We start from the raw sequence: 23,852 nt of genomic DNA, 5'->3' as shown, positions 1-23,852 counted from the left end.
GGGTGACGGAAGAAGCCAAAGGCTATATAATGATATATAATATTGAAGTGTGTACTGTGCAATACAAATAAAGATGTGATGGAGTGATGGAAGGCACATGCCGAGGTGTTTTTATGGGGGGTATCCTGGGCCCATCAAAAACAAATCTAAAGGGGGCCCTCCTGACATTTAGGTCCAATATGTCCATGAGGTCAAGCCATGTCGTAGAGATGGTGTACAAATAAAGCCTGACCACTTATGAAAATTGCTTATAGTAGGCCTATTGTTATTATTAGGCTATTAAAGGTGCAGTGTGTAATATGACATCATCAAGAAAGTTCTACAAAGTTCTAGAATGCAACACTCCCTGGGTAACCCCACCCCTTTCGAATAATAACAGAAGCTACAGTGGCCTTCAAGGACAAGAACAATTCTAAATTTTAAACAATGCTCCTGATGACATTCCAACTATGACACTTTCAAGATGGCGGCACTAGGTCTTGGTCCAAAATATGCAGAAATATGGACATATATGAGACCCTTTCTAAGGGAAAAAATAATAATTCAAAAAAAATGTTTCAGCTATTATGCACTAAATTAAATGTACTTATGGATATTATAATTACTTTCTACAAAATCTGCTTGGAAATAAAACCCAAAATTCTACACACTGCAGGTTTAAAAGATGTCGTTTTGTAGTCATAGTTTTTCTTGTCATAGTCTATATCAGTAGGCCTAGTTAAGGAAATAGCTTAGCCTAAATGCCTTAAGTGTACGGGGGACTTAACACATTTTCATGAACTGTTGCATAATGAACCACTACAGGTAGTGTTGCCTCCTTCGGCGAGTCGGCCGCTGTTTACGTCTGTGCTGTAACGAGAATGACTCGGTTTCCCAGAAATCCATCTTGCACATGCGCAGAGTACGTTGCCTGACAGTGGTAAACAGACGTCAGAAGGGAGTCTTCGCCTCGAGTCAAAACAAAACAAAACAAAACAAGTCAAAAGATAGAGAAGGACTGGATATTTGGACCGCCACAACGACGGCAAGTTTTACAAAAGTCATCGATAATTAAAAGGGGCTACTTGGAGGTAGTTCTCGCAGGCATTTCACGGACTTTTTCACGGATTGTAAACTCTGGAACTAGCAGGAGCTTAACCAGCTAACGTTACAGAGGCTATCGTGCTGTTTTCAAAGTGCGGCGAGTGGGAGCCGACAGACCGCGGAGGCGACCCAACTTCACCCAGGACCCTGGAATTCTCTTTGTAGTTCGTTTTACCGAGACCGCGGGGGCGCAGGTCGGTTTAGCGCTGGGACTCGGCAGAGTGGAGGTTTTCACAGCCGCTTCTCGGAGCATCGTGTGCCGCGGCAGGAGAGTGGAGAAACATGGCAGATGGTGACACGCGCCTGGCTGCAATGTGGCGGATCGTGCAGACCTGAAGCAAGCACGGACTTTTTTTTCCCTCCTGAACGTTTCTTTCACCCCCTCTCTTTCTCTTATCAACCTAAACACTATTAAACCGTCATCGAAATCCTCTCTCAACTTTTACTACGGAAATGTAAGTTGTTTAGTTAGAGCAGATTCAACACACATACAGGCCGAAGACACGGCGGCCAACGTCTCTGCGTGTTTTTACACTTTTCTGTCAGTTGGTGAGCAAAATCTGACGGGTGCAATCAGCCACTGGCCCCTACACTCAATTCTGATTTAGTCTGTTGGCTTTTTGGGGATGATTTAATTGTATTTTTTTTATATTTATTTTTTTAAACCTTGTGTCGAGTTTTTTTCTGCTCGCTGAGAGACTAGTTCTCACTTTGTTACAAGTGGAGACAGACAGCTCCTTTGTAACAGCAGCCTGCTAATCCCTGTGTGTAGTCTTCATAGTTTTACACTCAACATTTGGTACGACACAAATCTTAATTTTTTTTAACTGCCTGGTTACATTTTAAGAAACCGTTCTATATAGCTTATAATATATGCCCATTGACACGTTTTTAAATGAAGTGTTTATTAACAGGAATGACATTATTTTGTGTCCATGAACCTTCAAGATTCAGTTGTTCTCGTTTAGGTGAACCAACACTTCTGTAGACCCAGATGTGTTGCTGCTCACTGCCACTCCGCCACTTTTGTTTTTATTTCATTCAAACAAAGGGACTCTCCTCCCAGCCCTCCTTCACTATACATACATCGGAAGGTTTATGATAGTTACTATTAAGGAGATTATTTAGGTTCCCTAATCTCCAATCTGAGGATTAACCGAGGCTATTGGTGTGTCCAGATTATTACGTCTCTTTTCTAGGCCCCTCTGTTTACACCCCGCGGCAAGCATATTGTTTTTGTTCCAACTGTTGTTGTTTTTAAAACACACAATCCGCTCCAAGTTAACTTTTAATATTAAAAGTAGATGTTGTAAGGGGTCACAACTTTTTTGGGTTGAGTGGAAGTTCAGAAGATTGCCATGGACGAGTCGTCGATTCCCCCGATTGACCCAGATTTCGAGCCGCAGAGCAGACCCCGCTCCTGCACGTGGCCCCTTCCGAGACCCGACATCTCGGTTGTCAAACAGGAGGGGGCGGATGGCACCGAGTCCGCCGCTGGGACCCCGCCCGCGGACGAGGACAAGCCCGAGTCGCAGCAAATCACGTCCGAGCCCGAGAAGGCGGCAGAGGCGGCGGCGGGCGAGGGAGGGGTCGTGGGCGGAGCCGGCGCGACGCCCCGCAAAGGATCATCCCGGAGGAACGCGTGGGGCAACCAGAGCTACGCAGATCTGATTAGCCAGGCCATCGAAAACTCACCCGAGAAGAGGCTGACCCTGGCCCAGATATATGATTGGATGGTGAAGACCGTGCCTTACTTCAGGGACAAAGGAGACAGCAACAGCTCAGCCGGCTGGAAGGTGAGTCCATGCATGGGTGGTGTCCAGCTTTACTGCGTCGTTTTACAAGGTGGACTCTATAATCCTTCAAGTGCCATAAATCAAGCATTTATAGCTTTACAATTCATGTTACATCATATAGGCCTACGATCTGGTTATTCTCTGGGCTGGGCAATGAAAATTTGGAAAATATTACAGCAAACATAGAAAAGTGTCCTAGTATCAAAGTAGGCCAAAGTTGTTTAAGTACTGAACTGAAGTTAGTAACCAAATGTTTGACCCCACTTTAAACAATTGAACAAAAATTATATATACTGTGATAAGTATGTCAAATTTTCAAGCAAACTTTGCAAGAAATAAGTGCTTTAGCCATGTTTAATTTCTCTAGGATTACACTCTGGTGTAATTACTTAAGTGATTAATGAAAGGAAGCTCACTCATTCTCAAACTAATTTTCCTTTTTTCTTTCTGTTTTCTTAGAATTCAATTCGCCACAATTTGTCACTCCACAACAAGTTTCTGAGGGTTCACAATGAATCGACAGGGAAGAGTTCCTGGTGGATGCTCAACCCGGAGGGAGGGAAGACTGGGAAGGCCCCCCGCCGCCGGGCCACCTCCATGGACAACAGCAGCAAACTGCTCAAGAGCCGCATGCGGGCCAAGCAGACTAAGAAGCAGGCTGGACTGGCTGGAGGGCAGGGCGACGGTGGCACAGGTTCGGGGGGCGCGGACAGCCCTAATTCATCCCAGCAGTTCCCCAAATGGGGAGTGAACAGCAGCAGCCCCTCGTCCCGCGGCAGCCTGGACGACTCTGACATGTGGACCACCTTCCGCCCGCGCACCAGTTCCAACGCCAGCACCCTGAGCGGACGTCTGTCCCCCATCGCCCCCGGACAGGAGGACGACGATAACCTGCCAGAGGACTCGCTGCTCGGGAGATATACTGCCAGCAGCTTGACCCCCACCCTCGCAGAGACCCTGATGGAGGAGCTGGACCTGATCGACGGACTCACCTTGATGACCGGGCAGCAGGGAGGAGCCAGTCCCAGCACGGCCCCACCAGCTCCTCCCACTCCCTTGCCCTCCGCCTCCACACTGCTGCCCCGTGGCTCCAGCTTCTCCCCCTTCCACCAGCTGCAGCCATCCAGCCTGCCACAAGCCTCCGCTCACACCGGCACGCAGGCCTCCATCTCTCAGTGTGGACTGGGCAGCAAGGAGCCCCAGTCCACCTTCAGCAACTCCCTCTTCAACCCCATGTCCAGCTCTGCCTCCCGTGGGAGCGGCCATTACGGCGGCCACGTGCCTTCAAGCCTGGAGGCGCTGCTCACCTCGGACTCCCCGCCGCCCAGTGACGTAATGATGACCCAGGTGGATCCCCTCATGCCCAGTCCAGGAGGGATGGGCCTTATGGGCATGGGCTCGTCCGTGGTTGGGGGCGGGAGGTCCAAACCCAATCAGCTGCTGTTGGGTAAAGGCTTGGAGTCAAACACGGTGGCCCCCATGGCAATGCAGGCGCAGGCTCAGATGCAGCAGCAGCAGCAGCAGCAACAGCAGCAGCAGCAGCAGCAGCAACATCTTCACCACCAGCAGCAGCAGCAGCAGCAGCAGCAATCGCCACAACAACAGCACCAGCATCACTCTCAGATGGGGTTAGGGATGATCCTCTCAGGTATGTCTCAGGACCCATCTCATCTCTCCGCTCTCAAAGCCCAGCACGCCTCAGGGCCGGCCTTGGGCTCCCATCACGGAGGGCCCTTGTCCTCAGCCAATCCGGGCATGAGTCTGCAGGGGATGGGTCAGTACGGAGCTCCGTCCTGCTTTCAGACAGGTCAGGACCGACTGCCAACGGACTTGGACATGGACATGTTCACCGAGAACCTGGACTGCGACGTGGACTACATCATCAACAGTGACCTCATGGACGGAGATGGCATCGACTTCAACTTTGACCCCATACTTCCCGGAGGTCAAGGCTACGGCGGGCCAGCCACCACGCAGGGCGCCACTCACAGCTGGGTTCCCAGCTAATTCCTCCGCTGACCGCACAGAGTAAGGTACACTGATGGCTCCCAAACCATTAAGGCTTATTTTCATTATTGATTCATTTTTGTTTAAACTATTTTGATGAGTTGTTTTGTCAGTTTTTTGTCAAACTTTTGCCTTCAAATGGCTTGTTTTACCCAAATGTTTAATTTGACTCGATACACACACCTTTAGAGATTTAGGGCTGAAAGTTAATTTAGACAAATTAACTGGATACTCACTTCGATTTTCTTCTTTTCTCTGTTTAATGTCATGGAATATTCAATGCCAAGGTTAATAAATCCACTCAGTGAGATGATTGAGTCATGGATGACTTTCATCGCTTACATAATCCGTTTTTTTTTACTCAGCCAATCAGCAACAGCACAAATGACCTTTTTGTCGTCTTGTCTTTCAGAAACTGATCTCCAATCAAGAAAAAACCTCACTCAGTGACAAAACGGCCGGTGCATTCCTCCTCCCTACTGGCTATAGAAACCATTTTCAAATACAATACTCTTATCGGACTTTAAAGACAAAACCAGACCTCATCCATGTCACGTGCCAAGACACGTGGAGGACAGGGAGGAGATTCAGGCTACTATGCACAATTTTTCTCCTTTTTTTTCTTTTTTAGATACAACACTTGCAACGATTTGGCTGCTAGCCGATTTTCTCTTTTAACCCGAACTGATCATTTTTACAGACGTTTGACATTATGTTTTTTAAAGTGAAAAGACTCCTAAGCTCCTGTATGCCAGGAGTTAATATTTCAGTTATGTTACACCATAGCTTTGGGGTGATACGGTACTCAATGAAAGACTCAATGGACTGTGTGTTTTGGAGGAATGGCCAGTTTTCCATTGACACTTGCTGAGCATGAAATGCCAGACCAAATGCTGTGCGATCGTCTGAGCTAGGTGCACCTACTCTAAAACCCTTTCAACGCAGGAGGAGCCAGTGAAGATTTTGAGGACTGTGACTGTTGTGAACGGGTGCAAGACATAGACTTGTAGTATAAAAAGTTTGATTCAACATTGGCTACACTTCTCACCCAATTGTGAACTCAGTCTACGTATACATGTCTGATTTCAAATTTCCCACTTTAGAGAAAAAGTTAAAGATGATGCTTTTTTTCTCTCAGATGAAATTTGGTTAACAGTTACGAAGGTATGTATTTGCAGTTTGGCATTTTTGTTAAAGTAGATGTTAAAATTAGATGGTGTGTTTAACAAATAATAATCCCTGAAGTGCAGTTAAACTAACAAAATGAAGAAATGTGATTTGTGAATTTATACATGGGGCATTCAAGGATAATTTTTTTTTGCCAACAAGTGATTGGTTGGCCAAGTATTATATCAGACAGCACAGCAGTCGGTCAAATGGTCGACCTGGTTAGTTTTGTCATGGAGCGTGTGCGTTTTCACAGCACTTAGGTTTCCTGTAGCACAGGGACCCCAAACTAGGAGCAAACATTTCAGGAGAAGAGAGTTTAAATCAAACATGTTTAAATCAAACATGTAATGCACTTGTTGCACACGTACATGATGAGACGCTATGCAGATTTATCAGGAGAACGAAATGAAATCTTGAAGGATATTAGAAACATCACTTCTTGAAGTTTCTTTTGCTATTTAACAATTTCCTGATATATATATATATATGTGTATATATATATATATATATATATATATATATATGTATATATATATATATATGTGTGTATATATGTATATATATATATGTGTGTATATATATATGTGTGTATATATATATATATATATATATATATATTTTGGGTTGTGTCAAGTCAGAATATCCTCTCACATTTTAATTAATGTTCAAGTTCAGTTAAAGAAATTCACTGAGAGAATTACAAAAAAAAGAATATATTTGATTATAGTTTTAATATACAATTTAGATGGAGGTAATAAATGAGATATTAATACATATGAATATATTACTAATGACAAGTGATGTTTTTTTTTTTACATTTGAAGAAGCATTTTCATATCATTTCTAACGGTCATTTTCTATACTTTTATTTTGTAAAGGATGAAATGCATGTAGATTTTCTTTTTTTTACATAACCAAAGGAACACTAATATTTGCATTTGCATGGCATTTAGGGAGCGCTTTGGCCCGACTTTGTATCTCGGTGTACATATGCTTTGCAAAAAAAACTACACCTGTAACAAGAAATCTGACTTTTGAAAGACGAGCAAGGCAAAACTGCATCAATACTTGACCATTTTAACAAAACAATTCCCAATGATCTGCCTCATTCTGTACTGCATTCATCGTTAATCCAAGTAAATTACTACAATAAAAATAATTAAAAAAATGCTGTGCTGAAATGTGGCTCGATTATGAGAAAAACCTTTATCATCTCCACTTTTGCAACATGCAGCGGAAATCATCTCAAAAACGAGACAAATACAACATTTACCTCTCAGGGTCGCTCTGCAAGAAACACGATAGGAAAACAATGAGATCTCTGGACAAAATATTTATTTGACACATTCTTCTGTTAACTGACTGGAAACCAACAAGCCACGTCTTTGTTTTGTTTTCCTGGAGAAGTTTCTGTCGAGTCGATATCCAATTTGACTTCCCTTTTATTTCTTTTGAGAAATGTATTGTAGCTCGCCATCCATGTAGGCTATCAGTTTTAGCCTATTCATTGTTTTTGTTTTTTTGACTGCCAATATGTAAAACACTATAGCATGACGCTACTCTGTAGCAAGATGGACTTTATTTTGCCCCCCTTTTGAAAATGTTGTGTTTTGTCTTTGTATTTAATTACTTAGCCTACTGTTCATAACCGTTTTTTTTAGCAGGAATAACATCCCTGCAGTTCAAACTCTTAATATTCATCATTTCACTGTAGCTTTGTGTTAGCCTCTGATTTGTGTAAAACACTCTTGTTCTGTTTTCTTATTCTCTTATTAAATGGTGCTAGATGTTATTTTGTCGTATCCAGGAGTACGCCATGATGCAGTGGGTGCATATCAGGGCCTCCTGAATCATTTGTACACAGAAAAGGACCTTGATTTGGTGTTAGCACACAATCAACAGTCCTTCCCCTTTTATGTTCTATGTTTTTTTATATATATATTATGACCCCCAAACCCCAACTTGGTCACTTAAATGGAAACAGAAGACGTTTTCAAACTGCATGATTTTCTTATTTTTATATCATAACTTGTAATTATTTTAGAAAGTTGTATACGCAACAAAAGCCCCACATTTATTCTGAATTAATGTGCGAGTGTTGGTAAGGTCACAAACAGCCGATTGATTGGACAGAGGGCATCAAGTGAAAGAGGTGGTGGTTGGATGGTAAAAATCTGCTGCACTAAGCAGTGGTGTCTCTAGTTTGCTGTTGCCTCCTACAAAGACAGAAAGGAATGGGCAGGTGTGGTGTTATTACTCCCGTTTAATTTCCCCCTCTGTGTAATTATCTACATATGTTTTTCTTAAACTAGCCGTTAGTCCCTGTATGTTTGTTTTGAATTGCCCCATTGATACAGCATATTATTGTTTGGCAAGGGTGGTTTTACTTTTTCCCCCAGGGGAGGGAGGGGGGCAGGGAATGATGAGTTGTGCATAAGCCAATTATGTTTATGATTTTTGACTAACATTGATAGTTGTTTCTTTCCCCACCCTCCCCCACTATGATCCTTTTTCTTTCTTTACGCATTGTAAAGTCAGCCAGAGATGACAGTTCTGAACAGCAGAAATAAATTCAATAAACTGTTTTAACCCACTGTGTTGTCGGTGTAAAGTTACTGGGTTTAGAGTTTCTCTAAAGTCAAATGGTCTGGTCTGAAGGTTTGCCACCAAGGGGCGCTGTCCTCAAGTCATACAACCACAAGTATTTGAACCATATTTAGTAGGCCTACTAGCAGATAGGAATGTATGTACAGTACAATTTTCTCTAGGTTAATTATATAACTCACATAAATGATAATAAAGTGGAGTGAATTCATTCTTGATTTTAAAAAAAAAGTTGTGTAAACATTTACATGCTTTTACAATTTGCTTTAGATTGAATCAGTGTTGTCCTCGGATGTGGTTGAAAGCTCTAAACATGCTCATAAACCATTACCTTTATTTACTTTTTAGTTTTTGCTTCAAGATAAATCACATTCTGCTAATCACAGAGTTTTTAAAGGATCTGTCTTTAGAAAATATTCCCACTCATTCCTCCTTCCCACACTGGCTGTGAAGAGACCCCTTTCTATTACATGAGTTCAGTGCAAGTGATGGGGCACAACATCCACAGCGAGACTGTATCTCTAAGTTAAACCAAACTAATACATTCTCAGCAATGTGACTTATTCACATCATATGGAAACCATCCTAAGTTTGGGTGTTTTTCCACTGCAGCTCAGCAAGCAGAAGCAGCTGAATTTGGAGAAAACAGAGCGAGGACTGTGGATTTTGTCCCAGATTACTTAAGATTAACATTAGGAAGTGGTTCTTTCACAGCCAGTGTGGACGGAGTGACAGTTTTGAATTTCAGTGTGCATATAAAAATGAGAGTATTGTTTGTTTTAAGACAGATTTGAAAACTATTACAATGCCATTGTGCCACAGTTCCTTCTTGTGTCTCTTAAATGGCCTTTTTAGGGGGTTTTTTTAGGGCTAATGTGTGATCTGTGAACGCATTCAATCAAATCGACAAAGGATTTCATGTAGTCAAAAGTAAATTTAGAAAGCGAGGGATTGCTTAAGAAAATGATTTGTTCACACATATGGTTTGTAATCAAGTAAATGGAGAGAAACATGTAAAACAAAACAAAAAGTACAACAAACAGTAGGCGGATGTTATTTTCATAGAGCATCTTTATACAAAACATTTCTTCACATTTTCCAAAAAAAAATATTTTTTTGTCTTTTCACTTGTTCTCATTTTTTAATAAGTTTTTTTTTAAATAATTTTACATCTTTTTTTAATCTGCTCAAAGTTGAATTTTTTTTTCACATCCATCTGTGTCAAAGGCTCTCGCCGAGTCGCTGCGGCTTATACAAGGTGTCGGACAGGAAACACAGGCATTCACAGCCGTAACGTTAACCAGAAATGGTGCGGACAAACACCAAGAAAAAAACTATTCCCATTCATGCGGGAAAAAGCAAGTATAACACTTGTCAGATTTGAGGGTGTTTCCCAGATGCCACCAAAGCCCACATTCTACCTCCAGTAGTCACATCCCTTCACCTCAGCAGCACTCCAGTTTTAGCCTGAAGGCACCTGCGTTAACAATATGTACTTCTGTTTCTTTTTCTACAGCCCGTGGTTTCTAATGCTTAACTCTAATACAGCCTGCCACCTCTACCCCGGCTGCAGCACAAGCAGGTCCTATCGTCACACACAAAAAACAGAACAATAAGATACTCTAGAGCTCACAAAAACTGTAAAAAATTAAATATAAAATGAACATTGAGTTTGCACTTTGTTCTTGTACCGTAGATCTTGACTTGATATTCAGCTCTCACAAAAGAAAAAGCTTTAACACAAAGCTTGGAGCATAAATCTGAACTCTACCTCAACTCAAGACGAGTATTTCTGGGCTTTTTTTATGTATCCAATTCATCACTTCACTGTTGTGAACGGGTTGAGCTTTCTTAATGACCTTTGGTCTGAAATTCAGTCTCTGGTTTGATCATATCTGAAGTAAATCAGTACACAACAAAACAAACTATCGTTTAGCGTATTACTCAGCTTAATCTCCCTTTTAGGAAACAGCTAAATGACCTCTTAAATTTAGGTAAAAATGTTTCCATCAGGTGAAAATTGTGTGTTTATTAAACACCATTAACCCTCAAAAACCTTCCAATAATTTGGTGAAATAGCTTAGAAATTGACTTCACTTAAAAAATCTGGGGTTGAGAACAAAAGCAAAGTCTGAAAGTTTGAGGACGAACGGTCTTAAAAATCTTAGTAACATGTCGTTAAGTGGAGAAAAACCCCCACTGTGTGCCTCAATGTCTACTAATGAGCTACCTTGCATTATAAATATATAAAGTTTAAAAAGTGCTATAGTGAAGAAACTATAGTGATGTGATAACTTCCAGCAGTGTCACTGTTGTTTGTTCTTGACCAGCATTAATAAGAAATGTAAGGGAAAACAACTTTCGTCCTTCACGGTTCCACTCAACGTCCTCCGCCAACACTGACAAGGATTGTCCCGAAAACAGAAAAAGGCTCTCCCGTTAACATTCATTCAACTTATACAAACATTTTTTTTGGGGGGGAAAAGCATAGTTGATACAAAAGGAGACTTCAAACTGAAAATGATAGTATTGGCGACTGTAACACACTGCTACAAGCAATCCGTTTGTCACAGACTGAGCTGGGACACGAAACGACATGTAAAAATAACTAGTAATAATTGCACATTACCTTTTGAGAGCAGAGATGTTTGATAAGAGGACTTCACAACAGAAAGGACTAGGAGGAAGAGGGTGGTATGTGGCACGCTATGGTATAAATACATTTAAATCGGAGAGAAAGAAAAGCACATTCATGAGGCACAGCTACAAAACGACGGAGCTATGTGTCCTCAAAAGTGCTGCTCTCGTCCCGCTCTTTACTGTCCTTCAGTGAAGATTTTTCTTTATCCTCTTGCATCTCGGTCTCTGTACCGGCGGAAAGTTTCAGCTTTGTTGCCTCTCTGTGCCCTTCAGGCAATCATGTACTGAGTGATGGCTCTCAGGGCGTATAGCAGCTCAGCCTGCAGCCGGGCCTCCATGATTAGTAAATTCACTTGTATCTGAGGAATAGAGAAAAACAAAAGAAATAAGATTCACACAGAGAGCCAAAAGAGAGTTGAGGGTTCACCGGTGGAGAATGGAAGAATGTTTTCTTACCCGTTCCGAAGTTTTAAGCGGAGACCAATTCTGAGGACAAACTGGAGCCTTGGTGGTATCCGGAGAAGAGGCCACAGCCTTGATGTACAGCTTCAAATCCCGCTCCAACAGCTGGTTCACTTCTCCGTAATCATAATCGTCATACCTGAAGCCACAAACACACCTGTTTTATCAACTAAACACAGAGAGAGAGAAGTAGGGTTTTTGAATGAGATAAAAAAAAAGGGACAGCCTCTCACCGTATTCCTAACACACAGTGGATGTAATTCCAGATCGCTCTCTTCTGATCGGAGCTGTGCAACGAAGGGAGGGTGGTCACGCTCCTGAACCGGTCATCCAAAAGGTGCCCAATGTCCGAATACAAGCGGTTGACTAACGAGAAGCCGTGGTCTTCCCACGAATAGTCCTGCAGAGCAAATTAAAACATCCAGAAAGTCAGAATCATGGCAAGGTTTTGATACGGAGATAGATGATCCCATCATTTACAAGTAAAAAACCCAGACAAGTAAAAAACCCAGAGATTAAAGAGAAGCCTAATAAAAATAAACTGAATTCTTAGTCTGCTTTCCAATGGCCCCAGACCACCATAATATAGCATGACATGGTATTTGTTTCCATTAAGATATTGTAGATGCAGAGATCATATATGCACACAGGTCAATTTTTTAATTGACGGCCATATACACTTTTAATTTTTTATATCTAAAAGGGAGAAAAACACAAACATAAAAAGTCAGATAACATCTGAGGGAATAACTAAAACTATAGTTCTCACCATTATTTGTAAATTTCAATTCATTTGGGTTTGTGAGCCATACTAATGTGTTAAAAAGTCAAAACCATTATTGATTAACCTGCTTTGCCTAGGGCTGCCTGTTTGCAGACAACTTATCTACATTTTAAATTTGGCCACTGGAGGCCAACAAATATTCAAATACCAAATCTGAGGTTTTGGTCAAAAAAGTGCTACGAATGTGAAAATGGGTTAATTTTAGATGGACTAATAGTTTGTTTAAGTCATAAAGGATACAGTACTGTAAAGCATTGGTTAGGTGACAGGTTGCAGTCCAATGCAGAGTGTTTGGGGTGTCCCGTTTCACTTATTTAAATATTTACTCTGGTTAACTGATACAATTACAGATCAAACCTTTACCTGAACTCTAAACACTTGAAAGTGGTCCTCCTCCCTCCTCGCGAACTCCTGATAGCAGAAGTCAGGGTCAGTGATAAATCGCACCGGGTCTGCGAAGCAAATCATGTCCTCCTCCTCTTCGTTATCTAAAAAAAGACACGATGAAAGCAAGTGAGACGGAGGCGAGGCAGAGAGAATGTGCGTCAAGAAGTGTGGCGGATGAGTAATAATTCCTCAAGTTTCCCACCATGTGACCTAAATGTAACGCCTGAGATAACCCTCGGGGGTGAAAGGAGGGAACATGAGAGCGTTACCCGTTTGCTGCTGGAGTGTTTGGGTCTGCAGCAGACGCTCCTCTCTCTTCTCTCGCTCCTCCTGGGACTTCTGGATCCTCTCTTTTAGACCCACCATGTCGCAGCTGGAGTCCAGAGACTGTTGACACAAACACCAGGATGAGGACAGATGAAGACCATAAATAAATCACACACACGATATAGTCAAAACGATCCGTAATGCTAAACTCCTTCTCCCCCCATTGAAAACTGTATCATTGTGTTGAAACAATCCTCATATGTGAGAATTTGCTGCTTTTCTCTGTTTTATATCAGTGTAAACGGATCCGTCCATATTTGGGGTTTGACTTTCTCTTTTATTTTTTTGGAGAATAATTTGATTCATTAGAAATAAAATAACTTTAAATAATAATAATAATAATAATAATAATAATAATAATAATAACAATAACAACAATCCTGCAAATATAGGCAATAATTAAGTTGATTCTTCTTGGCATACAAATGTTTATTTGATTATTATTTTAACACTAGCGGCAGTGGCGAAGTGGGTAGGGAGGTCGCCTCTGGAGTGCAGGGTCGGAGATTCGATCCCCCACCTACCCGCCACATGTCGAAGTGTCCCTGGGCAAGACACTGAAGCCCAAACTGCTCCCGATGGTTCAGCGAGCGCCTTGCATGGCAGTTACTGCCATCGGTGTAGGAGTGTGTGTATGAATGGGTGAATGTGGTGAGAAATGTAAAGCGCTTTGGGGCTAAGAAAATCGGCTAAAAAGCGATATATAAGTCAAGTCCATTTACTATGCAGTTCTGACTTTTGTGTGTAAAAATAAAAAAATAAAAAAAAATAAAAAAGAGAAAAAACAAGTGTTACCCGTCGTCGTTTTATGTGCCCAGACGGAGCGGCGAGCAACTGAGGCACATTGGTGTTGCCGTTGGCAGCATCGAAGGGGCAGAAGGTTGGGGGGGTACTGTGAGGAGACTTGGAGAGAGGGACAAAGTCTGAGTCTGTGTCGCATCCAAACACAAAGCTGCAGAGGGAGTGGCAGTGGGCCAGGATCACCACGGCCTGCACCAGCTCAGCCAGAGACCAGCACTGCTCACCCGACTTCAGCAGCGTCTGCAGGGGACAGAGACCAATCAACCATGGATTATTGCAAGTTGTTAATATTGCCTGTTTAGTTGTTCTGAAGATATAATTAATTCTGAATTTCTCTGGGTGATAGGAAATCATTAAGAAAGGTCTAGTGTGTGCTTTGTCTGTGTGTCCCTTGGCTGTACCTGGATGTGCGAGCAGGCAGTGAGCCACGGTTGGTGGGCCAGCACCTTGTTGATGTGGTCAAGGAGACGAAGGCGAGGGGGCGCCGCCTCCAAACCCTGCAGCCACAGAGGGTCTCCACCCACCCTCAGAAACTGGGCTGAGTGCAGGGACACCAGGTAGCTGCAATGATGTCGTGCTGCAGCCTGGAAGTCAACGGAAGAAGTTTGGCTCACAGATTTGGCCTCACACGAGAGCTTCTTATTATTTTATTTCAAAATAAAAATAGTATGAAGGATAAAAAAAACAGCTTAAGGAACTATTGTGCGTGTTTGTTAAGCTACATGTAAGCAGAAACAAGAAAAGCCTTGCCACTGACCATGATGGCGATGTAATGGCGGTATGGCAGCGGCAGGGGGCCGTCCATGTGCAGGATGTAGTGCTGTGTGCGCAGGAAGCTCTCCAAGTACTGAGGGTGAGAGGCCATCTGCTGAGACACAGCGTCCACGCTCCCCCTGCTCACCAGAGCCTTCATGAACAGCAGCGACACTCGCTCCTTCTCACCGTTCACCATCACCTGCAGACACCAAGACACAAGGGATCAGTGAGCTGTTAAAGACTTTTGTGTGACGTGTGTGCGTGTCGTGCTAAGGCAGCACCCACTGGAGCTGAAAAACTGACCTGAAAAGTCAATGAATTGATTTGTCAAGCGAAAGACCTGGCATAAATCTTGATAATCTATTGATCGTTTCAGCAATTTTTTAGGCAAAAAGGCAGTTTGAAGACGTCACACCAAAGGCTGTGGGGCACTTTGCAGAGAAAGTAATCAGCAGCCATTGACGTTGTCAAAGTGCCCATAGTGACAGTGATAAATGTAATCCTATAAAGCGGTAACAATGACTGTCCTTTGGGGAGGAATTATTAGAACTCATCCTCCAGCCAAAGCAGGTTGGCTCAAGGTAATGTTGAGTCCAAACCATGTGAAGACTGTGATTTGGACTGGAGTCCTGCCTCACATCTTAAATCAGCTGGAGAGAGACAGACTTGGAAGCACAACAGCCGTGATGCTGTGATACCGGCGCCACTGGCAAGTGAGTGCATTCCTTACATTATTCCTGCTCCGAACTAAACAAGCAAACAACTGTGCTCAGCTGGGAGCTCGACAGGCACACAGACAACAACTGAAGTTTGCCACAGCAGGGTCTGATGCTTTTTACCATCCCATTATACATTATTATTAATGTACATGAAGCAGTACCAATTAAAAAGGTGGAGTCTGAGTTCAATTATGGAGAATGCTTATTGTGAAAATCACTTTTTTTCATATCTCCTAACAATACACTACCTGTACTACTGCGTGTTTGTTCCCTGAAATAAATTCAGTGTTAATACACAGCCTAGGCTCTGTAAACAGGAATGCTTATTTTTGACAGAATCGCTGACTCCACCTTTAAGGTATCCACTCCTGGGAATTGAAAGTGGATGCAATGAACAAAAACAAAAAACAGCCTGATAGAAGTCAGAAACCCCCGCAAAAAAAAACACACAAAAAAAGTCCTTTGAGAAGGGGATTCACATGCCAAGAGGAACCACAGATGAAGAACCTAATGTGAGAGCTGGGCTTAGGAGGCCTTTGAGAGGGAAGCTCTGCAGCAGAAAAGAAGTGGATGAGTCCAAACACACAGACACAGGAGCAAATGGGTCCGAGGTGCCGGAGGCCAAGAGAAACAGCCCCATGCGGACACTGAGAGGGAAGCTGTCCTGCCCTCAGTAAATTTCTCACCTCGGGCCAGCATACAATATGGCCTCTATTAAAAGGTGTTCGGTAGCTCGGCCTCGACTCTCCTGCATCCGAGTGTGCAGCGATGATCAAACCAAATGGTTCCACTGCAGTTTCAACCGTACGAAAGTTGGCAAAGACTCCTGATTTTAATTGCACAAACTGCTCTCTAGGATTAATACCTCGGCTTATGTCACAGACGGCCACGACGAGTGGCGACTGGCGAGTCCAAGTTGTTAACTTTAGCCCCCTTTGACATTCGGCACCATGTTTACCGGGCACATAGCTCCATGTGGTATTTCAATTTTCCCTGCGGTGGACAAGGGTTTCCTCCCGATCCTGCAAGAGGCTCCTCCTCTTGACCTATATACATTCGTGACTAACACAGGTCTGGAAGACCATGTTAACATACTGCACATTAAACAAATAGATCTCCTTCTGATGTCTACACTTTCCTAATCTCATAGTTTATGTAAAGCAATGGATAGACGGGTTTTAAAGGAACAGGAAGATAAAAAAAAGCAACGAGTGAACAAGGAGAGCTCACACTAACAATAAAAAGCGCACTAGGATAAGTACCCACTCCCAACTGCCTGTACACGTGGGGAATGAAGGGTATGTATGCACACAGGTGCCTGTCAATCAAATCTCTATGGACAACAGCACATTCAAACAACATGCAAATACAAAGACCTACTGATTAGTATGTCGAGCAGCAGAAACTAGGTTACTGATCCTTCGAACACTAACTGGCTTGGTCAATGAAAGGAACAGGCATTTCAGAGGCCTTCACCATACAGAAAACACGCTACGGAGGAAACTATTTAAGGATATGTCAGTCTGCCACTGTAGAGTAAGCTAGGACTGCAACGCCCAACTGTAAATTATGTGAAACTGTTTCAATTGTTCAATTTGTTACGGCAACAGGCACGTATCACAGAACCCGCAAAATCAGGCATTAGAAATCATGATCACTGCATTGTGTTAAATAGTATAAACCCTGAGTAGGATATATTTAATAATCACTTAACTTTGGTTATTGAACAGGTGAAAAATGTGCCTTTTAGGTAAACAACTGTATGCAACGGTAAGATAGTTTACTTAGCTTAACTACTTCAAAAGGTTTTTGGCATGGAAGTACAGAAATGTCTTATAAGCCAAAAGCCAATAAATATCATTATGCTGATATAATGTAGGTGTAGCTCTAGTATTAAAAAATGTTGTACTTCAAGATGTGACATTTTCATACTCACTGGCTGCACAACATACAACATGCAAGACAAAAAACAGTCTACGAAGATCCCACTGTGGCTACGTCAAAATCTCAACAATTTTTTTTATAGGAATTAATTCTGCAAAAAGATTAGTGTCGTTGTTGTAAAGACTAATTCAAGCTGAACTGACGGACTTGTGTAACATATAAGGAACCTGATAAATCCTATGGATACTTACCAAAATACATGTACAACCAGTAGCACTGAAACAACAAGCAGGTTAAATCTCTACCAGCCAAAGACCATTTAACTGTCTGTTTCTGCTATTTATTTGGTTCATCCACTGTCAAATCTGCAGCTGTGACACAAGCGAAAAAAAAAAACTGAGAACACTCACTCTTGATTGAGGAGACGGGATGTGTCATCACTTCATCCCATGGAGGAAAGTGGTGTTTTACGAAATCTCATCAACATGTCTGGACATATACGACATCGAAAATGTCAAATTGAAACAGGAACTACAGTCGATGTGAGCAGCCACACGGCAGGAAATGACACATCGCACTGTTTTAACATAGTCTGCTGAGACACCAGAACAGCAAAAGATCAGCTAAATCTACAGTCCAAGACAATTCTGTGTACAGTATGACGATGACAATGATGTTTAATGTCAACTAAAAAAAATCTAAAACAAAATAAATAAATAATCGTTTATCAAAAAATATAAGTTTGTCTGAAATAACATTTACTGAGCAAATAATTATATTTATATTTCAGCATGTTACCTCATTAGTCCATCCTACATTGTCTAATGAAACAATTATCGGGACTAATCAAAGTTGTGATAAAAACACTCTGGGGAGAAGGTATTGCCACACATTCTTTGTCAAAGCTGTGTCCACTGTCCACACACACACACACACACACACACACACACACACACACACACACACACACACACACTGCTTCATCTTGTCTGAAAACAACCCACAAAAGCTCCACATAGCAGTACTATTGTCCACCCACATTAGAAAACACACCCACATGAATAGAAAAAAAATCTGGTCACAAGCATGCATAGAAGAATATATAATGCAAAAATAAAACCCATAGGCAACTGTATGTTATTACAAAACATATTCTGGTTTCACATACAGTAGATGAAGACAGTCGAATAAAGCAGAAGCACATGAAGGCTTTGTGCACACATACCTATTTATTCTGCTTACATTACGCCCAGCAGCAACTGGTTTTTGAAACAAAGCCATTTCTTTCCTAGTCAGAAAACAAGCTTGAGGTTTGCAAAAGCGAGGCATGCGGCGATATGAACATTAGAGTGCTGCTGTATTCAAATCACAAGATTGATTCAAACTTGTGGCCTGGCTGCAAATAGTAAGTGCAACAACAACACAAAAACAACTCACATACAGAGGGCCCTGTTGTGGTAATTATACATTTACAGGTGCAGCTCATTTGACATTCAAAAGGAAAAAAAAAAAACAACCTTCCCAACACAAGTTAGGTAATTTGTGGTAATTTGTGTATTGATCAGAGAGGAGCAAGAGGCAAGGGATGAAATGAAAAACAGGGTTGACGTCATTGAGGGGAGGAAAGGTAAATGGAGACAAAGAAGGGCTTTGATAGCAGCCTGACAAGCAAAACAGCAGCACTGTACAGGCAGGAGTAAGGGGAGCGAGAACGCAGGGGCCTAAGACGACACACAAAGAAAGAAGTGGGGAGGGGGGATATGAAGCCAGCAGTCTTCCAAGGGTAAATGTGACAGCTCGGGATGAGACGACGTGCATGTGAGCATGTATAGTGTCTTGTCTGTGTGTGTGAGTGAGTGTTTGGTGGGCTGCTGCAAATACAGGAGGAGCAGGACATTCAATATGCATTCCGATTGAGCCTGGAGAGGGGGGTCCGTCCTTATCATGTGCTGGGCGTCCTGGTCGGAAAACACAAGCAGCCAGGGAGGGGGGGGGGGTGATTTTTGCTCCTCTGCAACCTGAACTCAGGGAGCAGCACAAAACAAACCAGCTGCAGCCCCAAAGATGTTTAGAGAGGGGAGGGAGAAGGGGCTGCTGGGTAATAAGGATAGCACATACGACACAACCAGGACAAACAACAACACTGCTGCAGGATGAAAAAAACAAAGCCCAATTCAGCAGATGACTTATTGGACCCGTCAGAAGCCACGGCAGGAGGCAGGTAGAGCAAACGGGGGCAGACTCATACAAAAGACTTCCACTGATGACAGCGGAATTCATTACTTTGCTCATTCACAAACAAGCCAGAGGCGTGTTGGATTAGCATATCAGAGTTCAGGCTGCTCAAATTTGGTGTTGCTTTAATGTCTGCCAAATATTTATTGCATTGGGATGCACATGCTTTAAGTAGCAATACACAGGGTTATTTTCCCCTGCAACAGCATTGGAAAACAAAAACTGGTTGTTTGTCCCCACTTGCAGACAACTATGCAGTCAAATAACATGCACAGAAAATGAGTAAAAAGCAGAACAGAGGGCTTTGAATCCCTTGCTGCTCACATTCCTCCCCATTTTGCTCCCTTTCTGGACTCTAATCTGCAGCAAACATGTCTCTTTTGGACCGCTGCTCTTGAGACAGCGCCCCCCTTCTGTTGCAAAATGAAAAGACAGCGACGGAGGAGAAAAACAACTTTGATTGGCAGTCCAGTTCAGCCTGCAAAAAAACAGCACAATAAAAAAAATTGTCGCCCCACATTTAGAGGCAAAAACTGCACCAGCACAAAGCCATTCACACCACGGAGTCCCTTTAAAAAGCCGTCCTGACATATACAATACAAATATATTACATTTATGCACAATAAATGTCCCTGCATTACTTCACAGACACCTTCACTGTCCACTCTTTACCAAAATCCTCAGATGATGTCATTGCCAGCTCGCTCTCAGCCGTTACTGCACCTATCCGTCCGTCCACTAAACCTAAAATACTAATATAGACATAAAATACAAGGAAGCCTACTTAAATCATCCAGCGCTGAAGGAACAAAGGCAGAGTCTTCGCACCATAGTTGGCTTTCACATCGCAGTAACGTTTCTGCTCATTTGTGATGTAAAATCACTAACGGTTGGCTTTATGAGATAAACGTTTCAAGCTTTAGCGACTGGAGGCGTCAAAGTAAAGATGTCAGTTCCTAACAACGAATTAAATCATTCAAAATATGATTTGTATAGAGTTGTCTTCCCTGTGTGATTTAACTGTGCCTGTGTAGCTCTTTAAAACGTTAGCGGAGTTAGCTCGCTGGGTCAGAAGTTAAGCTAACTAAGACAGTTAAAAAAAAGTTCAGATTGAAAGACCTGTAAACGGGAACATGTCTGATGCTTGCTGCCATAAAATGTAATGTAATAGCAACAAAACTGTAAGAGCTGCTTAGGGGACAGGCTTTTTTTTTTTTTAAACATGAAATAATCCCCTCTGCCAATGAATGGAGGTTAGTCGGGCAGCCCGGTTAGCCGCTAGCTTTAGATGCGTTAAAGTAACTCGGGCTAACTATCCTCAACCAGTTTCGTATTTTCAATAGTATACCTGTTTATGGATTCGCTGGCACTGGGTTCTCAGGGGGTACTCCATTTTATTCGTACAGATGATCATTTTCCAATAAGAAAGTGTGTTTCTGCATGGATGCGGCTGTCTTTTTCTTGGTGCTTTCCCCCAAAGCTAGCGAACAAAAGGCAAAACACAAAAAAGAGAGAGGGAGAGAAGGGGACTGGAGAGAGAGCCTGCTGCTGGCTGCAGTGTATCGGCTCTGGCTGGAGCCTGGACTGAGAGCGAGAGGAAAGCTTCCAGGAGCCAAGATGACAGCTCCGGTAACAGTGCGCCCAATCAACGCTCAGTGGGCGGAGCCGGGTGACAGAGACTCACAGACAAATGCTAATGAACATCTGCAAACAACAGCGTAGCGCAGCACACACACGCACACGCGCGCACGCACACACACACACACACACACACGCGCGCGCACACACACACACACACACACACACACCAAACTTCTCACCAATGGGCTGCTATCTGGGAATAGCTATCTGCTATTCGTGTACTCCCTGTTTAAATGTTTTTTTTAGCTGCAATCTGCTGTTTGGAGTAGCCTATGGAGAGATGCAGCTTCAGGTCTCACAAAGCAGACTGATGCTTTACCTGAATACCAAAACTCTGGAATCAAACAATAAATAAATAAATAAATAAATAAAATGCCATTTTCAGTATAGGCTAATCAAGAGAACTGTGTGATCATGCTAAGGATTTTGATTTTGATCACTTCTTCTACAGTAGGCTAACTTGTCCATTTACTGCTGTGTATTTATATATGGGACTGTTTTGTGAGGGAAATGTTGAAGGGGCAATTTATTTCAAAATTGGGATGCAGAGCAAGCAGAAACACGTGGATCCATACACTTCCCATGACGCAATTTGTTAGCATTTTGTTGCAGACTCTCAGGTTTGTAGCCTAGTGAAATTTAGTTAGAAGAGCATTTCCTGTTTTCAACATGAAAAAAATGCCTCTGTGCCTCTCAACGCCGGATCCAGAAAGAAATGGTTTCCTCAGTTAGGTGTGGAAGAACCTGAGCTCATTTAAAGTCCACATACTAAAAACAACTTCAAAGTTGATTAAACTTTTGTAGCTGAAGCAGAAGTTGTAGTCATTATAGATATACAGTACATCAAACCTTTATGCCAGAGGTGTTGAATTGGAATAAAACAATAGAGAGAGATCTCATGTGTTTTGTTTAAAATGTCTTACTTTCTATAAAATATATGCTCCAAAGATGAGAGGGGAAGACGGTAAAATCTCAATCATGTCACTGCCACACATCAAGTCATTAGGTGAAGAACAATATGTATCAATCATCTCAATAAAACACACAAAAAGCTTTGATCCCAGTCTATCTTTCCATGAGATGTCCAGTCGATTCAGGCTTGTTTGATTGACTCTCTCCTTTGACCCAGTCGTTACTTCTTCTACGGTCTCATTCAGTGCACTTCTTTCTTAATGAATGGGTTGTTTGTTTTTAATAGATCTTAGATGGAATTTAATTTGATAAAATCAGGTTATTTTTGTGCCAGAGAACAGGAATCACGACTTTCATATAAATCGGCTGCACCCAAAGTCTTTGTGTTTTCTTACCAACTCTTTGATTTAATATAATCAAATACAAGCTCATGAGTTGAGTGTGACTTTCATTACTTCAACGATATCCACAACATAAACACTACTTCTATTTAGAATCTTAAGAAATTTGAATATTTATTTAGCACCAGTTCACATTTATATCTAACTTAATGTTTTTATATATCAATATTATGAGTTGTTAAGATATGGAGAAGCATTTTCTATAAAAGCAGTCTGGTGTATAGTCCATGTGGTGAAACGACTGATATACAACATGTACAAGACTGAGTGAGACTGTAAATCATTGGGTTTCACTGTTTCTTCCCCAACATATGGAAAAGTACAAGTCCGGTGACACTAGACTTGTCTGTCCATCTCTATTAGATTAACATGCAGTTTGTACAAACATCATGTGAATCATAATGAATTGGAATGCGGAAAACCAGTCCAAACCAGAATCTATGACTCAGTGAAAAACACCAAAAGAGGTTGAGACTTTGCCTTACATATCTACAATACATTGGTGTCTCAGTCAGGGATTAAGCCTCAAGTTAGACTTAGCACAATGATCTAGGGCTGAACCAGATAACTATTCTTTATTATTGATACATTGATTAATAATTTCGTCTACAAACTGTTAGAAAATACTAGCCTGGTCCTACAAGACCATCGTACTTCATTTCATTTGTACAGAAGCTCTGGAATCGCTCAAATGACAAACGTTAACTCACTTGAAGACAGGTGTCTGTTGAAGTTTAAAACTATTGGATCTGCCCATTTATTTCAAGTCAGGACTCTGTCTGGGCCACTGTAAAACGTTAATGTGTTTGTCCGCTAACCATTTCTTCACCACTTTTGCTTTGCGTTTTGGGTCGCTGTTGTATTATTAAAAAAATACAAGAAGTTCCGCATGGTGGGAAATCTCAGAGGACGTGGTCGGAAGCCAAAAGTTACACCTGTACTGACCAGGAGGATAGTGAGAGAGGTGAGAAATAATCCTAGGATCACCACCAAGGCCATCCTGGTTAATCTTGGCTCTGCTGGAGGCAACGTCTCATTGCAGACAATCCAACGGACACTGCACACTGCTGGGTTCCTTGGACGCAGAACAAGGAGGATGGCACTTCTCCAGATAAGGTGCACAAAAGCTCGCTTGGATTTTGCAAATGCTCATCTGGACAAAGAAGAAGACTTCAGGTATTGTTTTATGGTCAGATGAAACTAAATTTAATTGTTTGGCCACAATGATGTATCCTTTATTTGG

General features: G+C 42.2%; 3 protein-coding genes across 4 annotated transcripts in view; 1 reads left to right on the top strand and 2 right to left on the bottom strand.

Moving 5' to 3' along the window:
* Positions 1-23,852, bottom strand: part of tmem265 (transmembrane protein 265) — a gene marked incomplete at its 3' end in the record, with an annotated part of 224,620 nt that overhangs the window by 160,711 nt on the left and 40,057 nt on the right. The window lies entirely within an intron of this gene.
* foxo4 (forkhead box O4) lies at positions 962-6,453 on the top strand. Of its 2 annotated transcripts, none has more exons than XM_080035673.1 (3): positions 962-2,879; positions 3,339-4,907; positions 5,299-6,453. In XM_080035673.1, exons 1-2 carry the CDS (start codon positions 2,442-2,444, stop codon positions 4,884-4,886), a joined length of 1,986 nt encoding a protein of 661 aa, XP_079891799.1. In that variant the 5' UTR covers positions 962-2,441; the 3' UTR covers positions 4,887-4,907; positions 5,299-6,453. The 2 variants fall into 2 exon arrangements, with proteins under 2 accessions (XP_079891799.1, XP_079891798.1); XM_080035672.1 differs by having other exon boundaries at positions 3,339-4,912.
* On the bottom strand, positions 9,722-21,222 carry sesn4 (sestrin 4). The gene is made up of 9 exons (XM_080035088.1): positions 21,004-21,222; positions 14,819-15,016; positions 14,463-14,645; positions 14,056-14,301; positions 13,203-13,320; positions 12,910-13,034; positions 11,996-12,162; positions 11,757-11,901; positions 9,722-11,659 (listed from the first exon to the last, which is right to left on the bottom strand). The coding sequence occupies exons 1-9, from the start codon at positions 21,067-21,069 to the stop codon at positions 11,570-11,572; spliced, it is 1,338 nt and encodes a 445-aa protein (XP_079891214.1). The 5' UTR covers positions 21,070-21,222; the 3' UTR covers positions 9,722-11,569.

The sequence above is a fragment of the Ammodytes marinus genome, assembly GCF_949987685.1.
Source record: "Ammodytes marinus genome assembly, chromosome: 10".
NCBI classification, from domain to species: domain Eukaryota; kingdom Metazoa; phylum Chordata; class Actinopteri; order Uranoscopiformes; family Ammodytidae; genus Ammodytes; species Ammodytes marinus.
Note: the sequence above shows the minus strand (reverse complement) of the source record. Positions and strands in the feature narration are given on the sequence as shown.